The sequence below is a fragment of the Eschrichtius robustus genome, chromosome 17, assembly GCF_028021215.1.
Source record: "Eschrichtius robustus isolate mEscRob2 chromosome 17, mEscRob2.pri, whole genome shotgun sequence".
NCBI classification, from domain to species: Eukaryota; Metazoa; Chordata; class Mammalia; order Artiodactyla; family Eschrichtiidae; genus Eschrichtius; species Eschrichtius robustus.
The window spans coordinates 15,446,385-15,471,905 of NC_090840.1; the positions used below are offsets into that span (position 1 = coordinate 15,446,385).

General features: G+C 45.2%; 1 protein-coding gene across 5 annotated transcripts in view; it reads right to left on the minus strand.

Moving 5' to 3' along the window:
* Positions 1–14,716: 14,716 nt before the first annotated feature.
* NCOA2 (nuclear receptor coactivator 2) overlaps positions 14,717–25,521 on the minus strand; it is a 269,141-nt gene continuing 258,336 nt past the window's right edge. For 4 of the 5 annotated variants that reach the window (XM_068525333.1, XM_068525334.1, XM_068525335.1 and 1 more), the window contains exons 20-23: positions 25,011–25,188; positions 24,222–24,420; positions 22,348–22,437; positions 14,717–18,554 (exon numbers count right to left, since the gene is read on the minus strand). In XM_068525333.1, coding sequence (XP_068381434.1) covers positions 18,543–18,554; positions 22,348–22,437; positions 24,222–24,420; positions 25,011–25,188 — 479 coding nt within the window. In that variant the 3' untranslated portion in view covers positions 14,717–18,542. The remainder of the gene's footprint in view (positions 18,555–22,347; positions 22,438–24,221; positions 24,421–25,010; positions 25,189–25,521) is intronic. The other variant, XR_011070653.1, reaches the window with a different exon arrangement.

Genomic DNA, 25,521 nt, shown 5'->3' on the forward strand with positions numbered 1-25,521 from the left:
TGGCACGAGGGTGTCAGCCCAAGGGTGGTGGCAGGCGTGTCTCTTTGGAAAAAGCAAGTAGATAGTTGAAACCAGGAGAGGAAAAAATGGCCAGCTTCTGGGAACAAAAAATAAGGGATTGAGGGGAATTCCCTGGCAGTCCAGTGGTTAGGACTCCGCGCTTTCACCCCTGAGGGGGATTGAATACTGAAGAGCAAACGTTCACAAAGACCTGTGATCTATGATCTGGAAAGATGCTCCTGGCAGGCTATAAACAACTGCAGCAGTTTCTCTTCTGGTTGGCGGAGTCAGACAGTTGGCTTAGGGTTTGGGGCCCCCCAGTGGGAGAAGCTTTATGCTTTTTCTGCACAAGGCTTGTTTGTGTGCATTTCTGATTATAAAAGTAGTTCATCAGCATTATAAGGTATTACAAAGGATAGAAAAGAGTTGAAGAAAAAAAAGTTACTTGTAATCTTATCTGCTCTTCTTAATTGTCTATCACATTAGAAAAAATTAAGAAAAATAATACTACCCTATACTGATAAAGTTATGCTTGTTCTGTTCAGAGTAGAATAAATTATAGTATATGCTTTCCAAAAAGAAAATTGGCAATATGTATCAGGAGCCTTTTTATTCCCTTTGGAGAACCTTTATTAAGGCAAATAATCTCAAATACAGAAAGCTGTAAGCACAGAATTATTTTAGTACTACTTTTGCTACTGAAAATTTGCAAATGACTAAAGTCAATGGGATATTAAGGATATTAACATTGGTAAACTCATTTTTCACTAATAGGAGAACATGCTTAATTAAAATAAGAAAAGCAGAATTCAGAGGTTTAATGAACTATAGGTCCCCACGGTGAGCCACAGCCAACGCCCACCTCTGCAGGAGACCCTCCAACACTAGCAGAATCATGATACCATGCCACACCTGAAAGGAGTTAAAAAGATCAAGTGGCATGAGCAGCCTTTTGGGGAACATAGGAGCCAAGAAGCAGAAGATGAGCACCCTAGAGAAGTCCAAGCTGAGCTGGGAGAGCTTCAAGTAGGAAGAGGGCATTGGCGAAGAACTAGCCACCCACAACCGAGGGAAGGAGGGGTACATTGAAGGGAAAGCTTTTCTAGACCGACTGGATCACAGGCAGTTTGAAATCGAGCGAGATCTCAGGCTGAGCGAAATGAAACCCTGATGTGATGAGGAACCTACAGCAGCTTAATCCTGTTTACAATGTGAGCTTTTTGTGCGTCTGTGAAATGTTTCGCGTGTTTCCCATTGACTGTTTCCCAGCAAGGTCTTTTTCTCTACATTGAATTTCTGTTTTTGTAAAAAAAAAAAAAAAGAAGTTTAATGAACTATAAACTCAGTTTTGTTTTTAAATTGCATATGAGGACTAGAGGAAAATATATCCAAAAAAGTAGTGACTCAAAAGTCTATTAGAAGTAACACCCACCACTTTTCATTTCTCTTCTTTTATGAGCACAGTTTTCTGTAGACATCTGGAGAGAACAGTATACCTATAAGGAAGAAAAAAAAGTCATTCCTTATCTCTCTCCATGGAGAAACTACTGTTCATATTCTGGGCTGTTTCCAGAATTTGTGTCCAATATTTATGTATTTACATTAAAGTTCATTGGTTTCTAGCAGTTTGAAAGCTTTTTTTTTCTTTTTTTTTTGCATCTGTTTCTTCTTGTGGATAAAATTTAGACAATTTTAGCAAATTAAAAAATCCCATTGAAATATGAGTTGAAACTAAGCCTATAAGTTAGCTGTGAAAATCCAACATCCTCAGGTTCATCTACTTAAATCTTCTTTTTTGTTCCTCCCTTACACATTTTTAATAAGATTATCCTTAGGAACTTTATAATTTAACAAAACTGGTATTGCGAATGGGAATGTTGTATCCAATATATTCATCTTACTTATTAGAGGTATTGATGATTGTGATGATCATTCTGAGCTGTCTTATGAATTCTCATCTGTTTCTGTTGATTCTGTGGGATTTTCTAGATAAACAGTTAAATGAACTGTGTGATGGTAACATCGTCCTCTCCTTTTCACTAGTTATGCAGCTCCCACGGTCCTCACCCGTGATCTCTCACTTTGTAAAACTGCATCGGAGATTTTGGGGTGACTCCTCATGCCCTGATGATTCTAGCAACACCCCCAAGTTTGTGCTAAGTGGCCCTGTTCCTTAACCATAGCTCTTTAGAGAGCTGATCTAAGGTAGTTCAATTGTATTTTTCTCTCTGGGACAAGGAATTCAAAACCTGGGACACAGCAGCTGAAGCACTGTAATTGCAGCTCTAGAGAGAAAGTCACTGGCCTCTTGCTGAGGTGGCCCCAGTGGCACTGGTTTCTTCTCCTCAACTTCTTTTTGTTTGTTTTGTTTTGTTGGTAGAAAGGAAAGGTTGCTTTTTTTAAAAAAAAATTTTTCATTGGCGTAGAGTTGATTTACAATGTTGTGTTAGTTTCTGCTGTACAGCAACGTGAATCAGTTATACATATACATAGGTCCAGTCTTTTTTAGATTCTTTTCTCATATAGGTCATTACAGAGGCTTGAGTAGAGTTCCCTGTGCTGTACAGTAGGTCCTTATTAGTTATCTGTTTTCTCCTCAACTTCTATATCCTTCTACGAAAGCTCTTTGCTCTTTCTTTTCTCTCTTTGTGTGTGTGTGTCTGTGTGTTAAGCCGGAATCAGTTCCAACTGGTTGCCACCAAAAGGAGCTCTAATGTTAACGTCACCTGAAACGTGGTGATGGGTTTTCATGCAACATAACACGTCTCAGTTTAAATATTCCTTTTCCTCTGAGCCAAGCAGTCCGAGGCACTGTTCCAGCTCCATCACCCAAACCTTGCACAGTCACCGGCTCCGCATCCTGTTCTCTTCTCAGTGTAGCCCCGACCCTACATCTAATCCAAGCCCCACCCACCCAGATGGTTCTGCCTTCCCCAAGCTGCGGTCTGTCCCAGGGCCCCAGGCCAGGGCAGTGTAGATTTCCTCCAGTGGCCCTTGACCTTTTAAATGTCCATTTGACTCAGGCAAGGGATCTACAAGCTTTATCCACAGGTGACACATGTAGGGCTGCCACCATTCAACGTACCCACACTTCTGTGAATTCTGTTGCCCTTCACGCTATGCTCCTTTTTTTTTTCTTTTTAGTTTTTATTGAACTATAGCTGATTTACAATGTTGTGTAGTTCCAAGTATACAGCAAAGTGATTCATAGTCACATCTTTTTCAGATCCTTTTCCATTATAGGTTATTACAAGATACAGTTCCCTGTCCTTGTTGGTTCACGCTCTGCTCCTTGAAAGCGTGTTTTTGTGAACTCCAAACTCAACAAGGGTCTGAGTTTCTTTTCAAAGTTCTCTCTGTTCTCTCCGTCCTGCCACGTCCCCATCCTGCTCTAAATTCTAGCAGATCCCTGTACACCTGTGCACAATTGTCATCAATGGTCGAACTCTTAGTTTACGTGAAGAGTTCAGGGCGAACTTCCACTTCCGTGTAACGTAAAGAAAACTGGAAAGAATATTGCTCTCAGCCTAACAACAAGAACAGGCTGGGTTAACTACAAACTCATAACTTGCCTTGAACCCCTCAGAGAGTTGAGTTTGCAGGGTAACCAAGTAGCCTGAAGTGTAAGGAATACAGGTCCCCTTCTGGAGGAGCACAGGAGGAAGAAATACCAAGACTTGAGCTAAACTGTTGAACTAATTGCCACAGGCTGGTGTAGGCGAGCATGAAAGAGTAAGGCCCTTGGGAGCCACGGCAAGAGGCGGGGTTCAGGTTCACCCAGCTGCAGGCTCTTCTCCGTGGATCTCCACTGGGCTCTCTGAGAAAGCCTTTCTCAGGGTGCAGACCTGGAAGAGGGAGGCGGCTGGTGCTGTAGAAAAGACGTGACCCCCGGCCCGCATCTTCTCCCAGGCGGACAAACGCAGAAAGGGAGAGGCCAACGAACACCTTAGCCCCCTTGGCACAGGCGAAGACCCACTGGGGCTGGTGGAAGGGTCAAAGAAAACCATTTTGCCCTGTGAGAGAGTCAGGAAACAGTCCCAGACCCGGGCCATTAGAAGTTTCCAGCTGCTGGGGAAAGGGCAGGAATCTTTCCCCCAGGAGACCTGCCAAAGAAATAAGGCAAAGTTCAGCTGCCACGGGGAGGCAGGGAAGGATCACTGAGAAAGGCCCATCTCCAAGGCCCAGGGACACAGGGCTTTGCCTAAGACTGAGCCTGGACCAAGGCGACAACCCCCATCCTCCTTTCCAGCAAGCTAGCAAGCGCCACGTATCAAGAACAATCCATCTACCCCTGCAAGAGGGTAAGAGCGTGGGCAACAAGGTCTGTTGAAAGCTGAGGGTGCAAGCCCTACTGTAAGCACTGGCTCACCACTGGAGTAATTTGAAGTCTGTGGTCCACTGCAAGTAACCATAGACACACCACCCCCCAAACCCAACTACACTCCTCGCTAGACTGATTCAACCCCCTACACGAATGGCCTGACAGAAGAAGAGTTATAGCCACTTCTGGTATCAATACAGGTTTCCCCACTTTTTGCTTTACGCCACCTTGCTTTTACAAAAGTCAGCTCCATTAGTACCTGTTTTTGCTAACTGAAAGAAATCTGAAGAGTATTTTCGCTTTTATGGAAAAACGTGAAAAGTGAAAATAGCGTCCAGCATTTGTTTTGCTGTTACAGAGGCAGCACACACCCCGAGCAATGAGAGTGGCATGACCAAGCTCCTTCCCCGGGAACTGCACTCGGCAACTCAGCATCCAGCCGCCATAGCCTTGAACTGTGTCTGTAGGCATCTGTGCTTTTCTGGATTTATTGGTGCGTCCCTTAGCAAGATGTGTCCTGTATGGTCAGGCCACTTGAGATGGCTGTTCTCTTGCTCTCCGTCCATCCCCTGCCCGACCAGTGCCTGCTTCACCTGCACCTGCTCACAGGACTGACCTTCCTACTACTTGCCCCAGGCCCAGCTGGTGATTGTTCTTATCAAAGGGGCGGTGAGGGGCGTGCCCCTCTACTGGTTTCCCTGGTAACTAATGACCTGACATCAATTCCCCTATAACTGGTAACCTCCCCTTCCCTGCCGGGAGCGAAGACTGAAGACTGCCGCCATGTCCTGCCCAGACAGCCTCACGCGGTGGGGTGTCTCTCAGGGACCCTGCTTCAGACAGGTAAGCTCCCCCATCCATTAAACCATTGATGTCTCTGTTGCTGACCCCAGGCTCTTTCTTTGGTCTTGAAGCTGGGCAAGCACAGGCCTTGGAGGCCTGCGGGGTGCAGCCCAACAATTGGCCAGGAGACCAAGGAAATTCCCGTGAGTGCCGAGATGTCGGGAAATACAGGACGGGAGTGGAAACTTGCGGGGGCTGTCCACTAACACGTAGGGCCCCAGAGCTGCAGGGGTAATCCCGAAAGGTAAGGGGAAATCCCAGGGTGGCTGTCCTTGCTGAATGGGGGCTGCCCGGAGATCTGGAGAACAATGGCCTCTATTGGCTGTACTGTTGTATCAAAGCGAGCCTTGTGTCATTGGTTAAGTAGCTCTCTGCAAGGAATTGGTATTTCTCTTGTGCCTTTGAGATGTAAATGATCTACCTGACCTCTCTGGAACTTTAATCTTATGTGGTCCTTAAGAGTAAAGGAGAGGGCTTCCCTGGTGGCGCAGAGGTTGGGAGTCCGCCTGCCAATGCAGGAGACACGGGTTCGAGCCCTCCACATGCTGTAGAGCGGCTGGGCTCGTGTGCCACAACTGCTGAGCCACAACTGCTGAGCCACAACTGCTGAGCCGCAACTAGAGAAAAGCCCACACATCAAAGCCAAAAATAAATAATAAAGTTAGAAAAAAGAGTAAAGGAGAAAAAAGAGCTTTTAGGTAAACTCTATAGAAATAATTGTTTTGGGAATGTCTATATAAAACAGCCTCTCCAGGGACTTCCCTGGTGGCGCAGTGGTTGAGAATCCACCTGCCAATGCAGGGGACACGGGTTCGAGCCCTGGTCCGGGAAGAGCCCACATGCCGTGGAGCAGCTAAGCCCGTGCACCACAACTACTGAGCCTGCGCTTTAGAGCCCGTGAGCCACAACTACTGAAGCCCGTGTGCCACAACTACTGAGCCCACATGCTGCAACTACTGAAGCCCCGCCTAGGGCCTGTGCTCTGCAACAAGAGAAACCACTGCAGTGAGAAGCCCGCACACCGCAAGGAAGTGTAGCCCCGGCTCGCTGCAACTAGAGAAAGCCCGCGTGCAGCAATGAAGACCCAACGCAGCCAAAAATAAATAAATGAATGAATGAATGAATGAATGAATGACGTTTTCTTACATTATTGAAAAGTTGAGTTTTCTGAACTGTACTGCAGACCAGGATAAAAACCACAGGAGGGTGTGGTGTTATCTCAGAACGTGGTTACTGCTTGCATTTTGCTTCATTGTCATGATCTCCCCTGTGCCGGGCCTGTGAGATGCCTTACAGCTTGTTCCTCGTCTGAGGGAGGAAATGCATCTGAGGACTGAGCAGCGACTCTGGCCTCACTGCAAGATGAGTCTGACTGCTGGGTCTGCAGTGAGGTGCTGCTGTCGTCCTCCCCTGGACTTCCATGAAGAATCGACCCGGCTACTGTGACCATGCGGGGACTACTGACCATGGGGAAGAGGACTCACCACCTTCCTGTCCCACGTGCCAGTACATTAGAAGGACCCCCACTGGTAAATGTTAACCGTGCAACTGGCTGCGCATGAGCCCACGTGGGCTGTGCTGTGTGGAATGGCATAGGCTGGCTTCTGGACACACAAGTCCAACCAGTGGGATTTACTGTTTTTGTTTGGAAAGACCTAATGCGTCCACCCCTAATGGCACTCAACGTAACATGGGGCGATAGATCTGTACTGTGGCTGCTGACTCCTGGCTAGGCCACCAGCATGTTTCTTTTACAGCTGGGCCTTCCCCTCCCCAAGGAGGTGGCTCTGGTTTTATGAAAACCAGGGGTGGCCTTGCCTTCCTTATAACCAGACAGGGCACTGCTGCTGTTGACTCCCTTTCCTTTGACCCAGTAGGCGCTTGGCTCCAAAATTAGCCCACAACCTGGCAAATGACTGTTCTGAGCATACTAGGTGTTGCACCCTTGATACTCCTTGGCTGCTGCTGTCTGTATTGTATTGTGGTATCTGTTTGCAGTGCCCTACGTACCTGACTCCAGGGATATCGCAGAAGAGGGGTGGACCAAGATCGGAAGGGCCGTGCAGGGCACGCAGGGGTGGAGCATGTGGCCAGGCCACTCAGGATGCTGTTCTCCTGCTCTCGTCCATCCCCTGCCCGACCAGTGCCTGCTTCACCTGCACCTGCCCACGGGACTGACCTTCCTACTACTTGCCCCAGGCCCAGCTGGTGATTGTTCTAATCAAAGGGGCGGTGAGGGGCTTCCCTGGTGGCGCAGTGGTTAAGAATCCGCCTGCCAATGCAGGGGACACGGGTTTGAGCCCTGGTCCGGGAAGATCCCACATGCCGCGGAGCAACTAAGCCTGTGTTCCACAACTACTGAACCTGCGCTCTAGAGCCCGCAAGCCACAACTACTGAGCCCGTGCACCGCAACTACCGAGCCTGCGCTCTAGAGCCCGTGAGCCACAACCACTGAGCCCACAAGCCACAACTACTGAGCCCACGTGCCACAACTACTGAAGTCCGCGCCCGTAGAGCCTGTGCTCCGCAACAGGAGAAGCCACCGCAATGAGAAGCCTGTGCACCGCAACGAAGAGTAGCCCCTGCTCTCTGCAAGTAGAGAAAGCCCACGTGCAGCAACGAAGACCCAACGCAGCCAAAAATAAATAAAATTTATTAAAAAGAGGGGGGGGTGAGGGGTGAGGGGTGTGCCCCTCTACTGGTTTCCCTGGTAACTAATTAGCCCACCTGACGTCGATTCCCCTGTAACTGGTAATCTCCCCCCTCCACCACACCCATGGAGCGAAGACTGCCGCCATGTCCTATCCGCTGGCAGCTGCATGTGGTGGGGTGTCTCTCAGGGACCTTGCTTCAGACGTGTAAGCTCCCCCACCCGTTAAACTACTGATGTCTCTGCTGCTGACTCCGGGCTCTTTCTTTGGTCTTGAAGCTGGGCAAGCACGGGCCTTGGAGGCCTGCGGGGTGCAGCCCAACATGTCCTAAGGTAATTGCTTCTTCACTGTGCCATTTCAGATTACCAGAGTTGCATAGGGATGCTCTTTCTGATAGCTGGGGAAACCTGTGCTGTTTACCCAGACTTACACATACTGTCTGCCATTCAATCAAACCTTCTGAGGGAGCTCCCCGGCGGTCCAGTGGTTAGGACTCGGCGCTTTCACTGCCATGGCCCGGGTTCGATCCCTGGTCAGGGAACTGAGATCCCACAAACCACACGGTGCAGCCACAATATAAGAAAAAAAAAAAAAATTCTGAGACACACAAAAAAGCCTTACAAAATAAAAGAGAATGTGCTTGCCAAGTCATTGGCTGTGTACCTGGTGCCCTATTCATCTGCTGCAGCAACAGTACCACCTCCAGCACAGGAGCTGTGAGCAAGAAGTTAAGTCGGTTAAATCTGGGATGGCCTATGGCTGTTCTCCAGGCTGCATCGCCGGGGGCCACGCTGGTGAATTACAGGGACTGTATCCCGCATCCTTTAGGTCTTTGATGGTGGTGCTCATCTGTACCATCCCTCCTCACCCCAAATCAATATTGTTTTTGTTTTACTGCCTTGACTGGAAGTCGGTTTTGCGGTTTCCATTGGGCTTTCTCTATAGTCTAGAAGCCCAATACGGGGGTTATTCCAACTGCCAAGTAGGTAAATTTCTCTTGCACACTTGGGGAACTGGGGGGGAAATGCCCCCTGGGAGGTCCATGGAACCAATGGGCCCACGGTGAGTGAGACTTCAGCCAGGACTCCATTAACTACCTGGTCTCTTGGACGCTCACTTGGACAGAGGTTCAGGATGATGCTTGTTTTCGCACGTCAATATCAACTCAGATCCTGTGCCCATAATCCTCCAAGTGTCTGCTTCTTCCCCTTCCCCCAGTGTAGAGTCACCCAAGTTAATGACTGTAGCTCCCTTGGGAGAAGCCTGGGGAATCATCATGATAAAGATCCTGGCCATGGTGTAGCAGGGTTCTTACTCCTAACAACCTGGCCATCTGTTCAGTCAATGGGTTTTAGATTTGAAAATTGGCTCAGGTCTGAGAACTGAACAAGGGACCATGACTTCTTATGGAGGAGACTGCATTCAGGCTACTGCTCTCCATTCTTTCCTGTTTTGATTATAGATGTTAAGTCAATAGCTCTTAGTAGGGAAGAGTGTGTCCCCTCTGCAAGCCCAGAGTTTTGGGGGCTTCAAAATCAGCAGCAACCATCTAGATGTCTCTACCCACATTTCAGGGTCCCAGGTTTCCCTACCAGGGCCCTGCCTTTTGCATAACAAACCTGCCTTAATCGAGCATTTGAAAGCTCTAATAATAAGCTCTTTAGCCTGCCACTCAGCTGTGTCTGCTCTTCCACTGCAGGAGAGGTTCTCTGGGTGCTGCCACGGAGGCTCTGTAGTCTTATTTAGGGTTAATTGCCCCTAAACGGCCCTCATCAGCCTCATTATCCCTCTGCAGGGCAGCAATCCAACTTGGCAGTGACCAGCCTTCTCCACGGTCTTTGTAGGCATCCTCTCACCCCCAAATCTTCTGAATGCCTTGCATCATCCCACCTGCTGTAGCCTTCCCCTTCACTGGCACGCCTTCCGAGGTCCCCATCAGTGAAATCTTTGGCAACTGAGCCACCACCTTGTGCCAAGGACTGTCTGTGTCATACTTGCTGACCAAGATGATGTCCTCTTCTACTGGCCTTGAGTGAGCCTCTCCCACATCCCCATCTCACTGCCCGCTTTCTTAGATCACTTATGTTACTCTGCACCCTCCAAGAAGCGGTTGCCGAGATGCCATTAGATGTGCAAGCGATTTATTAGGTGAGATGCTTGTGAGGGAAAGTAGGGAGGAATCCAGAGCAGGCCAGAGGAAGGAAGATCCCTTAGAGTGCAGCAGAATTCTAAGAAAGCTTGGCAAGGCCGTGTAGAGTCCTTGAGGCAAAACTGCTCATGAGAGCAGTTCCATCTCCTGGGGGGGGGGGGGTGTCTGCCTTGTTATTCCTGCTGCACCCACTTATTGGCTGGGAGCCGCCTCGGGGGACGAGTAGTGTAGCAGCTGGGCCCCGGGCTGATCACACTTTCCCTGCACAGCAGATCTGAGGGCTGTGTGTTCATGGCTGCTGCAGTCTGTTTCGCGTCACGGCTTGATGGAGTATGGTGATCCTTGGCTCTGTACTCGTGTTTTAGACAGAGGCACTAAAAGATGTTTGGAAGCTTAGTGTACGTGGGCAGGATCGCCAGTTGTGGGCTTCGCTGTAAGGTGACCTGGGATTTTTCATGGGCAGCCGGAGATGTTAGTCTCTGTGTGTCTTGCCTTTGCAGCTGCTCAGATTCCCTTGTGAAGACACTTAGGCGACCAGGCAGGAGAGTGTGTTCAGGAAGCTAATTTGGTGAACATTCTAACTGTAGTATTCACCTAATAATATCCTGTTTTCAGTATGGTACCACCCCCTGATCCCCATTAAACTTTTCTGGAGAATACACCTTAATTCTGCTGCCCAGGTTGGGAAGGTTGTTTGCTTGGAGTGGATCTGCCAGCTTCTTAACTAGGCTTCTCATGCCCACATCCAAAGGCATCTGCTCATTTCCGAGTCTTTGAGAAATTCCACAGTGAAACTTTGTTTGCTTCTTGCCATTACTCACTTTGGCTCAGCACTCAGCTTTGTCAGGTCTACAAAATGAGTTAGCACTCTTCCATTTGCTTTCAACTGCTAAACCTTTTTTTTTTTTTAATTTGATTCTTTTCACTTTATTTATTTATTTTGGCTGTGTTGGGTCTTCGTTTCGTGCGAGGGCTTTCTCCAGTTGCGGCAAGCGGGGGCCACTCTTCATCGCGGCGCGCGGGGCCTCTCACTGTCGCGGCCTCTCTTGTTGCGGAGCACAGGCTCCAGACGCGCAGGCTCAGTAGTTGTGGCTCACGGGCCTAGTCGCTCCGCGGCATGTGGGATCTTCCCAGACCAGGGCTCGAACCCGTGTCCCCTGCATTGGCAGGCAGACTCTCAACCACTGCGCCACCAGGGAAGCCCCAATCCTCCATTTTTAATTGGTGTCTTCAGTAGCCTATTAGCTGGTTTCCGTACAGACTTTTCTCCACGCAGTAGCCAATCTTTTAAAAATACAAATTAGATCACATTACTCCCTTGCTGAAAACTCTCCAATGGTTTCTCAATACACAGAATAAAATCTAAATTCCTTGCCTTGGCCTATAAGATCTTACATGATCCGGCCCCTGGCTTCTTCTTGGTACTCATCTCCTACCTCTCACCCCATCAGTTATCTTCTCCAGCCACACTGACTTTCTTGCTGTCTTTCAGACATCAAAGCTGGTTTCTATCTCATAGTCTTTGTATTTGCTGTTTGATCTACCTGAAACATTTTTTCCCCCCAGATTCTTACAAGTCATGCTTCCTCACTTTCTGATCTCTGACCGAATGATTAAAGGGTCAATTTATCAAAAGGACATATAACTGTTATGTATATATGTACCTAATAACAATGTTTCAAAATACAAAAGCAAAGATGATATAATTAAATGGAGAGACGAATGTACAATCATAGTTGGAGACCTTAACACTTTTCTCTTACTGATAGAAAACTAGATAAAAAATTAGTAAGGGACTACTTACATGCTGTTTACAGGGTTTAAAGTAAAAGGATGAATAAAGATATAGCATGCAAGACGAATCCACCATTAACATGCTTATATATCAGATGAAGAAAATAAGATTACTAGAGATAAAATAGGGCATTATGTAACAATAAAAGGGCCAGTTCATCTTGAAGAAATGTTTATGTGCCTCATAACACCACTTCTGACTACAGGAAGACAAAATTGACAGAACTAAGAGGAAAAAGAAAAACTCAAAGCCATTATTGGAGACTTTGACAGGATAAAGTAGATGAAATGTGTGGGATGTTGCTAAAAGCAGTAAACAGAAGAACATTTATAATCTTGAGATACATGTATTAGAGAAAGAAAGGTTGAAAATTGATAAGCTGTTCATACATCCTTAAGAAGTTAGAAAAGAAAAACTTGCCAAAATAAATGAAAAAATAAGCACAAGCACAAAAAAGGTTCAAATGTGCAGTAAGTGGGATAAGAGGACATCTCAAAGAATGCTGTGGATTTAAAGAGGAGGACATTTTAAACAATTTGCCAGAAAACTCCAGGCATATGGCTTCAGTGATGAGGACTACCCAAAATTCAAAAAAATACCAATCTCACCAAACTTATACAGACCTTCGCTTTGGAGGTCAGAGAATTTATAGTCCCACTGAAGTCCACGGAAGTATTCATGGCTATACTAAACTTAACTTTTTGCCAAATGGATGAATGAGAAAGTTCCGTATTGTTTTTATTTATTTATTTATTTATGGCTGTGTTGGGTCTTCGTTTCTGTGCGAGGGCTTTCTCTAGTTGTGGCAAGCGGGGGCCACCCTTCATCGCAGTGCGCGGGCCTCTCACTGTCGCCGGCCTCTCTTGTTGCGGAGCACAGGCTCCAGACGCGCAGGCTCAGTAGTTGCGGCTCACGGGCTTAGTTCGTTGCTCCGCGGCACGTGGGATCCTCCCAGACCAGGGCTCGAACCCGTGTCCCCTGCATTGGCAGGCAGACTCTCAACCACTGCGCCACCAGGGAAGCCCCCGTATTGTTTTAGTTTGCATTTTATTGATCGCTAGTGATGGTGAGCATCTTTTAATATTTAGCAGCCATTTTTCACTCTTATGTGTTCATAATCTTTACTTACTGCCTATTATTTTTCTCATTTATTTTTGTGAACTTTATGTTCTTAACATTAGTTTGTTTCCCATTACACTTGCTGTGTCTTCAGTTTAACTTTTTTGATAGAATATGAAATTTTTATAAATTTATTCTTAATTTCTTTGTTTTGTCTTTTAAAGAATGACTTCACTTTTCCAACAATGTAAACATGTATTCTTCTAATTTTATATTTCATTATGTTTACACCCTTGATCCATATGAAATTTGTTAATATTGTGAGGTAGGGAGTTAACTTCTTTTCTCCAAATGTGGCCAACTGTCTCAACACCATTTTTTTTTTTTTTTTTTAGAACAGAGACTCCTACTGATAAGAAATGGCATCTCTATCATATATTTACCTACATACAGCGACCTGTCTCTGGGCTCTATACTGTTCTTCTGATGTATTTAGCCATTTCCATGTAAGTACTCTACAGTACTCACCAGTATGTTATAAAATGTTTTTAGAAGTCTTTTTTCTTCTATAACGTTTCCATTATTGTACATCTTATCTTCCAAATGCATCCTACTTTTTGGATTTGCACTGGAATTGTAATAATGCGGGGGCAGGAATTGATGTATAATATTGGGCTTTCCTTTTCTAGGTTCATGGCATGCCTCCCCTTTTCCAGGTCTTTTGTATCTTTTAGTAAAACTTTGCAGTTTCTTCACAAACGTCTTCCACACTTCATGTTAGGTGTAATCCTACTTTATAATCATTGTTTATTGGTTATTGTAAATGGGGATTTAAAAAAATTGGTTATTAGTGTGAATGGAAGTTAGTGATTTTTGTTATGTTCCAGCCATCTGACTGAGCTTCCAAGAGCTGGTTGGTAGATTCATCTGGGCTTTCCCTATAGATGGTCAAATTGGCTGAAAATGTTTTACCCCTTCTATTCTACTAGCGATGCCTAAATTCTTAGCATGGGTAGTGGGCCTCCTTAGTTTGTTCTGATTTTAATTCTTTTAATATCTCACCATGAAGTAAGATGTATTACAATGGGATTGTATCCGATAACTTCAAATAACTTTGGGACATTTACTTTGCCTAGAGGTTTTACTTTTCCTTGAGGTTTTCTCATGAATGTGGGCTGAAATTTATCCTATGCAAATTTATCAAACAGCATCTATTAAGTTAATCATGTTTTTTTCTTCTTTTGCTTTGCTAATATAGTTAGTAGCATAGGTTTTTCTAATCACTCATTTTGTTTCTGGTATACTTTAATAATTGTATAGTATTATATTTACTATAATATTTCACGTAGTTTATGACCTGGGTTTTAAGTATTATACTTGCATTGCTTATCAACTATTAACAAACCAATCTATTAAAACCATCGTGATTATTCTAATGCATAAAGTAAAGTATGACCTTAACAAACAAGCCAGTCAGAAGTCCACATTATTCTCGTACATGTTTTTGGAGAAGTGGGGACGGGCAGTGGTAAGCATCGTTTAGGACTCACTTAGATCGGGCCTCTATTTGCCATGGAAGTTGTCAGATAACCTTAAGCAGGACAAACCCCTCTTGGCTTCAAACTGAAAATCTAGAAAATGGGTCATTGAGAGGATAAATGTTAACATTGCTGGGAACAGTGTCAACTACTGTATGAACGCTGGAAATTATTAAATGACACGTCAGGTAATTTTATATTTAGCTGCAATTATTATGAATGAAGGTACAATATAAACACATGAAAACCTCCAAAGCCATGTAAAACCCGAAGGCATTAAAATTTATTAAATGATGCAATAACAACAGAATTCTTTATTTACAATAGCATTATTTAACATCAAATAAGCAAATAGCGCCAGCAAAGCAATATTAACTTGCATAAATGTATTTAAAATTTCTCTGGATATAGCTACCTTTTGCATAAACTGCTCACACTAGAAATACAAACATCAATGCAGGTGAACAAAAAGTGATGTTCGGAGTCAGCTCCGTTTCGAAAATAAATCACAACCTGAAACACTGTAAGCTTTCTCCTGAAGGACCATAGTTAATATATTGCTTAATTTTACCCTTGTATAATCTTTTCATATACACACATCTCAGATGCAACTTCATGAGGAACTGTACAAATAAAACTCACAAATGGCATGAGAAAAAACAAACAAAAAAAAAGACAGTTAAATGTTTGAAGAAATGTATCCTCATCACCAGCTGACAACATAAGGGTTCGGTGATGATTCACTTATTCAAACAATTGTACACAGTTCACTATACAAATATAATACATCGGACAGCTATGTAGGAATATACAAGACTTAAAAACAGATCTAAGGCATTATGCTAGAGTTTAGCATTTTGAGGTTCTTGCACATAGCTTTTACCTGTAGTAAGAAACTTAAAAGATTTCATTTTAGTCTGTAAGGAAACACCAGGGAGAACATTCTAATTAAAATCGAAGCCACTACAGTCATTTTCTTTTGTGCAGAGAGTGCTTTGCTCTTAGGCAGCATACTACTACCGTACAAATACTAGAAAACTTTAAATTCACACCAACAATTAATGGCTTAAGTTGCATTTCAGAATCGATTGTGTATCTTTGGGTTCTGCAAGGGGATCTGTGCCACCCATTTCATGTGTTAATAAGCCCACAGGAACTCCGTTTTTAAACACATTAAAAACTGCATTACATAAACTGCAAAAACATTGCTTTCAATTGTTACAGGCCGTAAGAGATACACGTGGGAGGGGGCATTTTCATCTTTGAGTTCAACGAATTCATTGCAGGAAAACAGCTCACTTCACTTTTTCAACTTACCACGTCACATGAACACGTAGATGAGTTTCACAACCAAGTTAATGTATGTATACTTTTCACGTTATGTGTTTTTCACATTTAGTAATATAAGCAAAACACTGATTATTTGTTCTATTAAACGAAAACCAAGTACTCAGTCTAACAAGTTTATTGTATACAGCATGAGAAATACTGATCATGGAGGGATTGATTTGGCTTTTGCTTCTATCACGATCAATGTGATCAGAGGATTCCTTCACTGACTGACTTTTCTTCTCTTGATTAGATGTAAAATCCACGACCGGATCTGCGCCGTAAGAGAACAGATCATCTCTTTTCCTTCAAAACGGTAATGATCATGAATTATTCCAAATTACCAGTATCCCAGGTTTGCAGATTTGTCTGAACTGGGACTGACAGTAGAACACGGTGGGCGGAGGAATAAACAAGAACAGGTACACAGGTATTTTTGGACAGTGTTCTAGTGAAAAGGGACTTAGAACTCAAGACAAACAAATCCAGCTTAAACTCCATTATTTCTCTTCCGTGCTGTGTGAAGTTAAAGTCATTCTAATTCATGCGTTTCTAGAGATCGACTTGGAACTGGTCACGTTACACCGTGTATGACATAAGCCTTGTGGTGCCAGTGAGGACACGGAGTTCAGGGCCAACATCTGCCCGTGTTTTTCTGTCACAGTTGGGCGACCCAGTGGTTCGGTTGAGAAAAGCAGAGCCTTTCAGGAGGGACATGTGAACTGGTGGCCCCCAAGAAGTGCTGTTCCTCGGCCACCTCCCTGCAGTGAGACCCCCCTCAAGTGGAAAAAAGTAGCGAAATGCAAAGTTTCCGAAAATTTCTTTAGTACGGAACCACACTTTCAGACTGTCTACTTACCGTTCGTCTTTGGGCTATATCTCTTTCCATACGTCCATAATCTGTACATATAGAGGGAGATATACGTATAAATAGGGGTAGTTTGTATATTTTTCACCCTGCCACAAATACGGAATCAAATTTCAAGGAAAAACCTCTCTGTTCCTAAAAAGCCTGGCTAATGAGATATAAAATGCTTTGCTTTTTTAGACATCAAAAAGACATCATTCTGAAATTTAGGTAAGAAAGTATGTGTATTAGGGGTTGGGGAGAAATTGCTCAAAAAGGGTCACCAGTTTCTTGGTATTACAGTTGTCTGAAACTGATGCCAATTAAGAAAAGATTGTTCCCCTACCAGAGTGGGCAAGAAAAACAACCAGAAAAGTGGCCTGCTTAGTAACACGTAGTCTTCCTAAGGTTCATTAAGAAAGAATATAAACATATAAAAATCAAGAATCGGTTTCTATAGCGGCTGCATATCATATAGATTCGATAAATGACTTATGAGCAGAATCACAAGGTTTAGAAAATAAAAAGTCTTAAGTCTACAAATCAGGTCTAATCGAGGCCGTGACAGCCTTTACAAAACACCTTTAGGAGACATTGCTATGAAGATATCTAATTTTAATACTGAAGTACCTCATTTTGGAGTCAATTCCACAATATGTATACCTCACAAAAATTATACAATTAAAACACTTAAGTTCTCAACTTAAATTATTGCTCGTTTACATATAAATTGGATTTTATGTACCTTACAAAACTTCGGCTTAGTCAGCACTGCTAAAAAAACAAAATAAAAAACACATGGTGGAGGTGAGCTCTGTCGTGATGTCTGCTGTCAATTTTAAGCACACTATTATTTTCTCCTGTTTGGTGGACCAGTGTTGCTGGGGAAGAGAATGAATATGCTTTCAAAGCAGGTGTCCAAAGTCTGATGGGTATCAAGTCCTAACTTTGCTCCTCTCCTTGCCAGTGAATGCATGTTTCTGAAATGTAAGAGTTAGCAACTGTTAAGTGGCTGGCAAAACACGTAAGGAAATACTAAAGGGCTTACCTGGTTTCTGTTGCTTTTATTTAAAAAAAAGAAAAAAGCATGAGAGTGGGGAGAGCTGGGGAAGGCAGAGGGGAGGGGAAGAGGCAGGGTCAGAGGCAAGAGGAGGTGCTGATTCAGGCTGTCGGATCGATCTAAGCGAATTTGGAAATGAAAACTATTTCTTCTTGAGTCATGATTTGGGTGAACTAGTTTGGTTTGAATCAGAAAAAAAAAAAAAAAAAAAGAGGAAAAAGTACTTGTTACTGTTAACAGCCCTCCCACAGGCTCCTTTTCATCTGTTCAGTAACTGGAAACGCTTTCCGACATGGTCTTGAGAGCTTTCTACAAAGATACAACTACGATTTCTTGGTCTTCACTTCTTGGGTGTCTCTGTACATAGGGCGTGGTCCATGGTGTCTCCCCTGCTTTTATCCCAAATGTAGGCTTAGCTTAAAACATCTGTAGTTAGATTTTTTTTTTTTTTAAATTCTTTTCTTTCCCCCAGAAGAAATCTTATTTACTCTTTTGGACTGGACTGGTTAGCCAGGGAAAACAAAGCAAGAAACCAGTGTCTGGAACCAGACAGGAACAGAACAAGAGCATATGGGTGTTTTCCTTAAATACATACATTTAGATACATTCAATCTGACACGGGTATGAAGTCTGCCTGTCAACATTTACTTTGCAGGAGAGATCTAAGTTGCACTAAGGTGAATGCAGTGAACAGACTGACAGTTGTCCGGACGCGGGCTGCAGACCGACCGTCTGTCAACACAAGAGGCAGCTCCTCCTGCAGCAGCCGAGGGCGAGGGGACTCTACCGGGGCAGCGGGGCCCAGGCCCGTCTGCCCATCTTGCTCTGGCGGGACTGGATGGCAGGTCGGTTGGGTCGAAACAAATAGACGCAGCTCTCCAGGCTGGTAAGCATCTTGAGCAAGTGAGCCCAGTCAGCTGAAGAAAGAAGCAACCAGCTACCTTCAGTGTCAGCAGTATTTCTGTAGGAAAACAAAGAGAGAGTGGTGTAATAGCGTGGAATTTTTGGTAAGATCATCATGAGGCCCATCACAAAAACATCAGACCGCTTGGCCGGCTTAAATAATGCCGATCACAAAGGCTGCATCCGGATGAGTTACGCTGGATTTTGACGCAGATGAGCAGATGGCATTGATCCTAACTGAACACAGAGAGTGGTTCCCACAGCCGGCGGATCCTGCACGCTACTCCGAAGGGCACAGACTGCAACGGATTTCCCATCCCTCCTTCTGAGTGATTGCTGCTCTCTCACCAGTGACAGCCGCCTCCGCAACAGAGATCACTGAGGTACCTGTGAGATACCCAGCTGCTGAACTGCCTGCTCTTCGACAGCGTCCGATCCAGAAGGGGTCACTATTTTCTTCCTCTCTCCTCAAATCATCCAGTACAAACCCACGTCCTATAAACCGTCCCCTCGTGACTCTCCCTTACTGCCACACTCCCATGGAGGACCACAGGCTTCTCCCCGGCTTCTGCAGGCTAAATGAACTGGGGTTTTTGTCGTCATCACCGTCATCGTCATTATCATCAACTCGAAGCTGATTTGAGTTAGTGTTCAATTTCCAAAACACTAGGAAATAGAAGTAATTACAACTGTGCTGTCTTTCTACAAGTGTCACGTGGCTGAGCAGTAAACTCAGTTTTAATACACTGAAATGCATGTGTAGTAACAGTATGGTAAGTCCTTATAAAAGGAAGAATCTTTTGGTTAGATAAAATAACTGCCCTTCTCGAGGTTTTGGTAAATCCATGGTTGCATATTCTAGCTCTGCTTAAAGCAAGATAGATACAATTTTAATCTCCATTCCAGGACAAATGGAACACCGATTCCATGTATAATGGATCACAGCGGTTTCTAGTTCAGATAGAACCTGATCACCAATAAAAGTTCTGAAAAGAGCTCTTTGCTTCACAGCAGCAGCAGCAGGGTATGTTACAGAGGCAGGACGAATATGATGGAAGCCTCTCCGTGTGCACACCGGCAGCACGGTGACAAATGCAGAGTGATTTCCAGCTGTTGTTCGTGAATTAGGAGGGATACACTGCGCATATTATTCTCTAAACTTTAGAGTCTAAAGGAAACCACCAGAGTGTCCGTGACAGACTGTTACCTGGCTTTAACATTTAGCATGAACAAAGTATAGATGGAGAAGCCAGATTCAAGAGGGGGACCGGAAAAAAGCAGGAAGTGAGAGGGGTATAAATGGCCCAGGCTAGACGGTAACAGAGAGACTTCTCACCACGGATCCGAAAGGCATTTGGATGGAGAGAACACCCTATGTTTACCGAAAGTTGCCTTTTGTGACCCTAATGCTCATCGTTCCGATTCAGGTTTCTCAGGGCCCCCCCCCCGCCCGGTACCCCGACGTGCGTGAACATCTGGTTCCGCCGGCCGCCTGCCTGCATCTCTCCTCTGCCCTGTGCTGCGCCAGTCGAGACAGCCTGGGAGGTCTGGGCCCCTCTGTGCTGCTGCTCGGGGTGGTCCCCCTCTTGGCCTCCGGTAGATTCCACCACTGCTAGCCGTGTGACCTGGGGTAAGTGCCCAGTCTTCAGAGATTCAGTCTCCCTGCCTAAACACGCGGGGGAGGCCTAAATATCTACCATGGGCCCGCACGGTCCGTGGTGCTTCAGAGGCCAAAAGGTGCGTTCCCTCCCCTCACTCAGGGGGCTTCCTCCGTGCTGAGGTGAGGCCCCCCCCCCGTGCCCGAGGGAGGACTCAGTTACTAAGTATGCAGCTGAGTCTTCACTGTCTGTCCCAGAGTACGTTTAAGTATCGTTTCCTTCCCTTTAGGACCTATAGAGAGAGAAAGGGATGGCCCCAACGAATGAAGTAATATGTTCCTTTTTGGCCTGCATTTCCAGTGCTACCTGCATAGACCCTTGAAGAAGTCTCACAAGAGCCCTGGGCTGCCTTGGGAGAGGTGGGTGGTATATGGCGCAGGGCCGACAGCAGCCAGGGGTCGGCCCGCCGGGGTTCATCTCCTGTGTCGCAGGACCTCGGGCGAGTCAGCAAACTCTCAGAACAGTGGATCTGCCACGCGCTGGGCTGCGGTTTCAGTGAGCTGCTCCAAATAAAGCTCTAAGCAGAGACTCAGGCCTGTGCCGAACGCTCAATACAGGTGGGTGGCTTCTGCACCAGACCGTGGGCCACCCGAGTGCTCCGCTTTACAGACGGCGAGTCTTTCCTTCGTGGAGGTAACGTGGTGGCAGAAGAAAGCACCTAATACTAAGGCTGCTCACTTTCCGGGGCTCTCGGAAGACAGGAGCGCAAGGCTGGGCTGCCGGCTCGGCCGGGCAGTGCTTCCCGGGGCCTCGCCGCGTGCCCCGGCCGCGCACGGATACCCGGCAGTGGCGGGAGGGAGGCCCGGGCTCCTGGCGGGGATCCGCGGAGCGAAATGCGAGCCTGGCCGCCTACACGCGCTTCTTCCGCCCAGAGAGACACCACGCGCTCGGAGGCTAAGCTCCCGGCACTTCTGGGTTAGAACGGGCTGTCCTGTGGGAGCCTAGTTGGCGCTGACGCCATCGTTCCTCTGGGAGGTGCCGCCCAGGTTTCAAGGCCCTGCTTCTGCGCACAGGCCGCCCCTGTGTGCAGGGCCGCAGCGGAGGGCAGGGCAGGGCAGGCCCGGCGGCAGGGGAGACGCCGGTGCCCCGCGGCCTTCCAGCCCCCATCGATGGCACATTTAGAGTCTAGACCCTTGGTCAGTATGCAGTACACTCCATTTTCTGTTAGACCGACTAAATCCATTCGTTCACCGTTCAGATGACGTGCGCATCTGGGTTCGTACACAAAACATCCGAGGGACTCCCTCCGCCCCGCCCCGCCCCGCCAAGCCTCGGCGCCACACCGTGACCGTGACCGTGGTTCTTCAAACGAGACAAGCCACACACTGTGTCGTTAAAATCTGGATCAAATTTATGCTATTACTTTTTGAACTTGAATGCTAATAATACTAACAAAATGATCCAAGATCCACCGTTGTGTAGGAAATTCCACATCGTCCCTAATGATGATGAGAGAATTTCTTTTTCTCCACTGAGAGAGGACTTCTGCTTTAGAAGAGAATTACCTGCTGCTCAGGACTGTATCTGCCCCACCTTCAGAGGGCCCCGTTCACCTGTGCCAGGTCGCTCAGAGCCCTCCCGGTCCCTCTGGCAGGCCTGCCGCCAGGCTCCCAACTCGGGTGGCTTCTAAGCACTGATCGTTCTACTGTTTCAAGATTTGGCTGAACACGGTAATATCACTCTTCCCTCGAACAAGTGTTTAAGGCAATAGGCAAATAATATATATATAAGATGGTGGCCTAACTAAAATGAAATATAGAAAAACACTTAGAGTAAACTTAGACTTAATTAAGGGAGAGAGCGCAATGATAAGTTAGCTCCTCTTCATCCTTCTGAAAAGGCAGACATTATGATTCAGAAAAAGCAAAACTGAATCAGTTTGCCCTCACACGATTAATTCCTTGCTACTTGATTTTCTGCTTGGCTATAATAATTTCACTCCAGGGCAGAATTAGTGTTCTTAATTCACACACCACCGTCAGCTCAGTTGAAATGAGCTTAGAGAAAAAATTATTCACACAAAAACCACTGTATGTCCGATAAAATTACAAGACATTTAAAAAAAAAATCGCAAGTATTACACAACTCTCTTCAATCCGCTGGCGGACACCGTATCTATGCCCATTTTAGTCTACAGAACGTCACATTCACTTTACTACTGCATTCACGGCTTGCTTCTCTGCTGTCTCTTACCCGTGGTGCGTCTCCCTCCTGCTTAATCATATCCATTCCAGGCAGCTGGCTTGGGAAAAGGCTGCCTCCTCTGAGAGCAGGATCATTAACCTGAGGGCGGCAGGACAGCACAGGGGCTTTATTCAGTGAGACATCCAGAAGCGTATGGGAAATAACCACCCACTAACCTGCTGCTTTGTTTCTAGGAGTAGAATTATGGGGAGAAAGGACTACATAAAAACGGCCACTTCCCTTATCTGTTCTTCCATGCATATGTTCTGGGGGGAGTGCGAAGGGACATGAAAATAAATCCTTATAATACACTCGCTGCCTTCACAATTAAATTTTTTTTTTTTGTATTCTGTAGAGAAATCCAACAGAGATGGTAATATTAGAAACATTCTTATGCCTTAACATGTTCACTTTTTTGAGTGCAAATTAGATCAGTGATTCCTGATGTCTGTTACTTTAGGCAAGTTACTGATTAGCAAGAGCAGGTGTGAATACCCCAAACGGGGCAGGATCTTGTGAATCTTTTCTAAGTGAACTATTCCTTGGCATCTGTACATTTCTTTTACAAATTACACTTTCCCTAGAAAGCAAGGCAGGAACTGCTGGTGGTCCACTCTGGTAGAAAATTCAGCATCCACACTATATTTTCTCCATTGAAAAGATGAAAGTCTATTTTTCTTTAATTTATGTTTAATTTATACAAATAAGCATTTAGCCACCAGGGAAGTACAATCAATTCAACCAGAGAAGTGCAAATTATTATTTCACGCACGCATAAATAAAGCCTTCTTAAATTGCAAAGTGCTTTATATTTTCTCATGCATCACTTTGCATTTTTATTAATCTTCTTTTTACAGAATAAAACACTGAGGCATTGTAAAATTTAGTAAATTTTCACACAAATTGTCCTTTACCAACATCAGGATTCAGTAGACCTAATTAAACTTTCAATCTTTCACCATTCTCACAACCATGATCTAATGGAAATTTATGGTGCTGTCAATGACACTTGGTTAATTTGTTTAAACTTTCCATGCCTCAATTTCTCCAAATTTGAAATAAGGTTCAGGGTCCTTGCCCCATTAACACTTTGCCTGAACTAGTGAGGTGGTAGAATGCCCAGCATTTTGTGCCCTTTAAAAATAAGGTCTTTAATACAGTTTAAAAATTATTAACCAATATCTTTACCCATCATAGATTTCTGAAGCCCAGGCTGGCTACCTACGTATCAAGTGCTTTGAGTCTCTTTGCCACCAAGTGAAGCTGGCATGTACTTAGGGATGGCAGAATCATTTCAGTATTATTCAACGCAAAACAGAATTATTAAAAAAAAAAATACACACCAAAAAAAAAAAAAAAAAAAAAAAATCATGGTATCCACATCCCAGAGATGATGAAGAGTAGTTTTTGGATGCCCTGTGTCAGTCTCCCTGCACACGTGAACTATCATTTAAAGCTAACTGGATGGCAGGTAGTTTGGCCTTTGCTTTTCATCTGGTTTTATATTTAGAAAAAAATCAGTTCTTAAAAATCCCAAAATAAAACTATTTAAAAAAACACCTTTCACCACTCCATTTTTCGAGATTCATTTTAGATATTGCTAAATCCCTCAAATGAGAGAAAAATTCAGAAGACAAGAAAGTTAAGAAATATTTTAAAAGATCTTTGAGCAGTCAGGGATCCTTTCATGTTCATTTCATCATGATCAAGTATTTCTGTTAATCACACCAACACAAGTGATGGTGAGGTGAAAAAAATACTCTTCAACATAAATATGGGAGTTGATGGCAGATGTTAAGCACATGGAAAGACACATTTAATGCAAAAATAGACAAGAAGTTACAATCAGAAGCCCGCGGGGGGCTTCTCCTTGGGGTGCTCACCTGCTCGGGACCCATGGAGGACAGCCCTGACGTAGGCACGGAGGTCACTGAGGTCATGCTGATCTGTCCGGTCATCTGGTTCATGTTGCTCATGCCACCTGTGTTGGTCGCCATGGATACACTGATGTTCATATTGTTATTGTACATGCTGGTGTTTGCCTGCTGTCCGAAGTGTGGAGGGGACTGCTGCGAAAACATGCTAGAAACACAGTGAAAGATGAAAATGTTAGAGCCCTCGGGCAAACAGGCAGGCAGTTTTGAGCACTGGTTTCTCAGGCGTTTCCTTCAGAATGAATAAATCTAGGCTGAGAGAATCCGGGTGGGACACCAGGAGGTGGTGGGGTAAGAAACAGCGGGGGAAGAAGCCCTTGGCGAAGCTGCAGGGGCCACGGCCCGCGCTCTGTCCTTTTCCCCACATTACCGTGAAGGTCTGGAAGGACACGTCCCACTGTCATGTCTGTACCAGACAAGGCTTCTGTTTGCTGTTATTACCTGTACTGATGGAGGGTGGCTTCTAGGCCACTGCCTCCCACAGCGGTTTCTATCATCCATTGGTGGCGCTGCTACCTTCTTAGGGGAGTTCCTTTTACTCCCCAGGAAAAAACATTAAGCTAAGGTTTGGTAAATTCTGGTAACTTCTGCCCTAGGAAAAGTAGACTGGCTTACTCAGCAGTTTACTTGGTATTGCTTGCTTGAGCAAAGAAGAAAAATCCAGAAGAGAGACAGGTGGGCTACGGAAAGATTCCCTGGTGATCATTTCTACCAAAAAGACACAGACACGCGGCATACCTGTTTGCGCCCATGCTCCCCTGCGCCCACCCGTTCATGTCTGTGGAGGCCTGGTAGGCTGGGTTCGCCTGGGACTGCTGCAGCATGGGGCTCTGCGTGTGCGCCAGCCGGGGCGACATCAGAGGGCTTTGGGGCGCGGTGGCCCCAGCAAAGCCTGGATCAGGCTGCTGACTTATTCCTTAAAAAACAACACAGAAATCCAAAGGAGATGGTTAGTTTTATTGTTGAGACGGGGGACAGAAGAGAACGTTCAAATCAAATACACAAAGAAAATTACCATCAAATACCTGATCATGTGCTGGTAAATTATATACATTTAAAAAAGATTCCAAGATGGAATAAAATGCATGAAGAAAAACTCTCCATACCTTGGTTCTCTATAGTAATTAGAGGGGTGCCTAGGAACGATATTAACCATCACGACTAGAGGTAGAGAGAGAGACTATTCTTTCCCCATATCCCTTGCAAATCAAGAATGAGCCAAATGTGTATATTTCTCTTTGACCGGAAA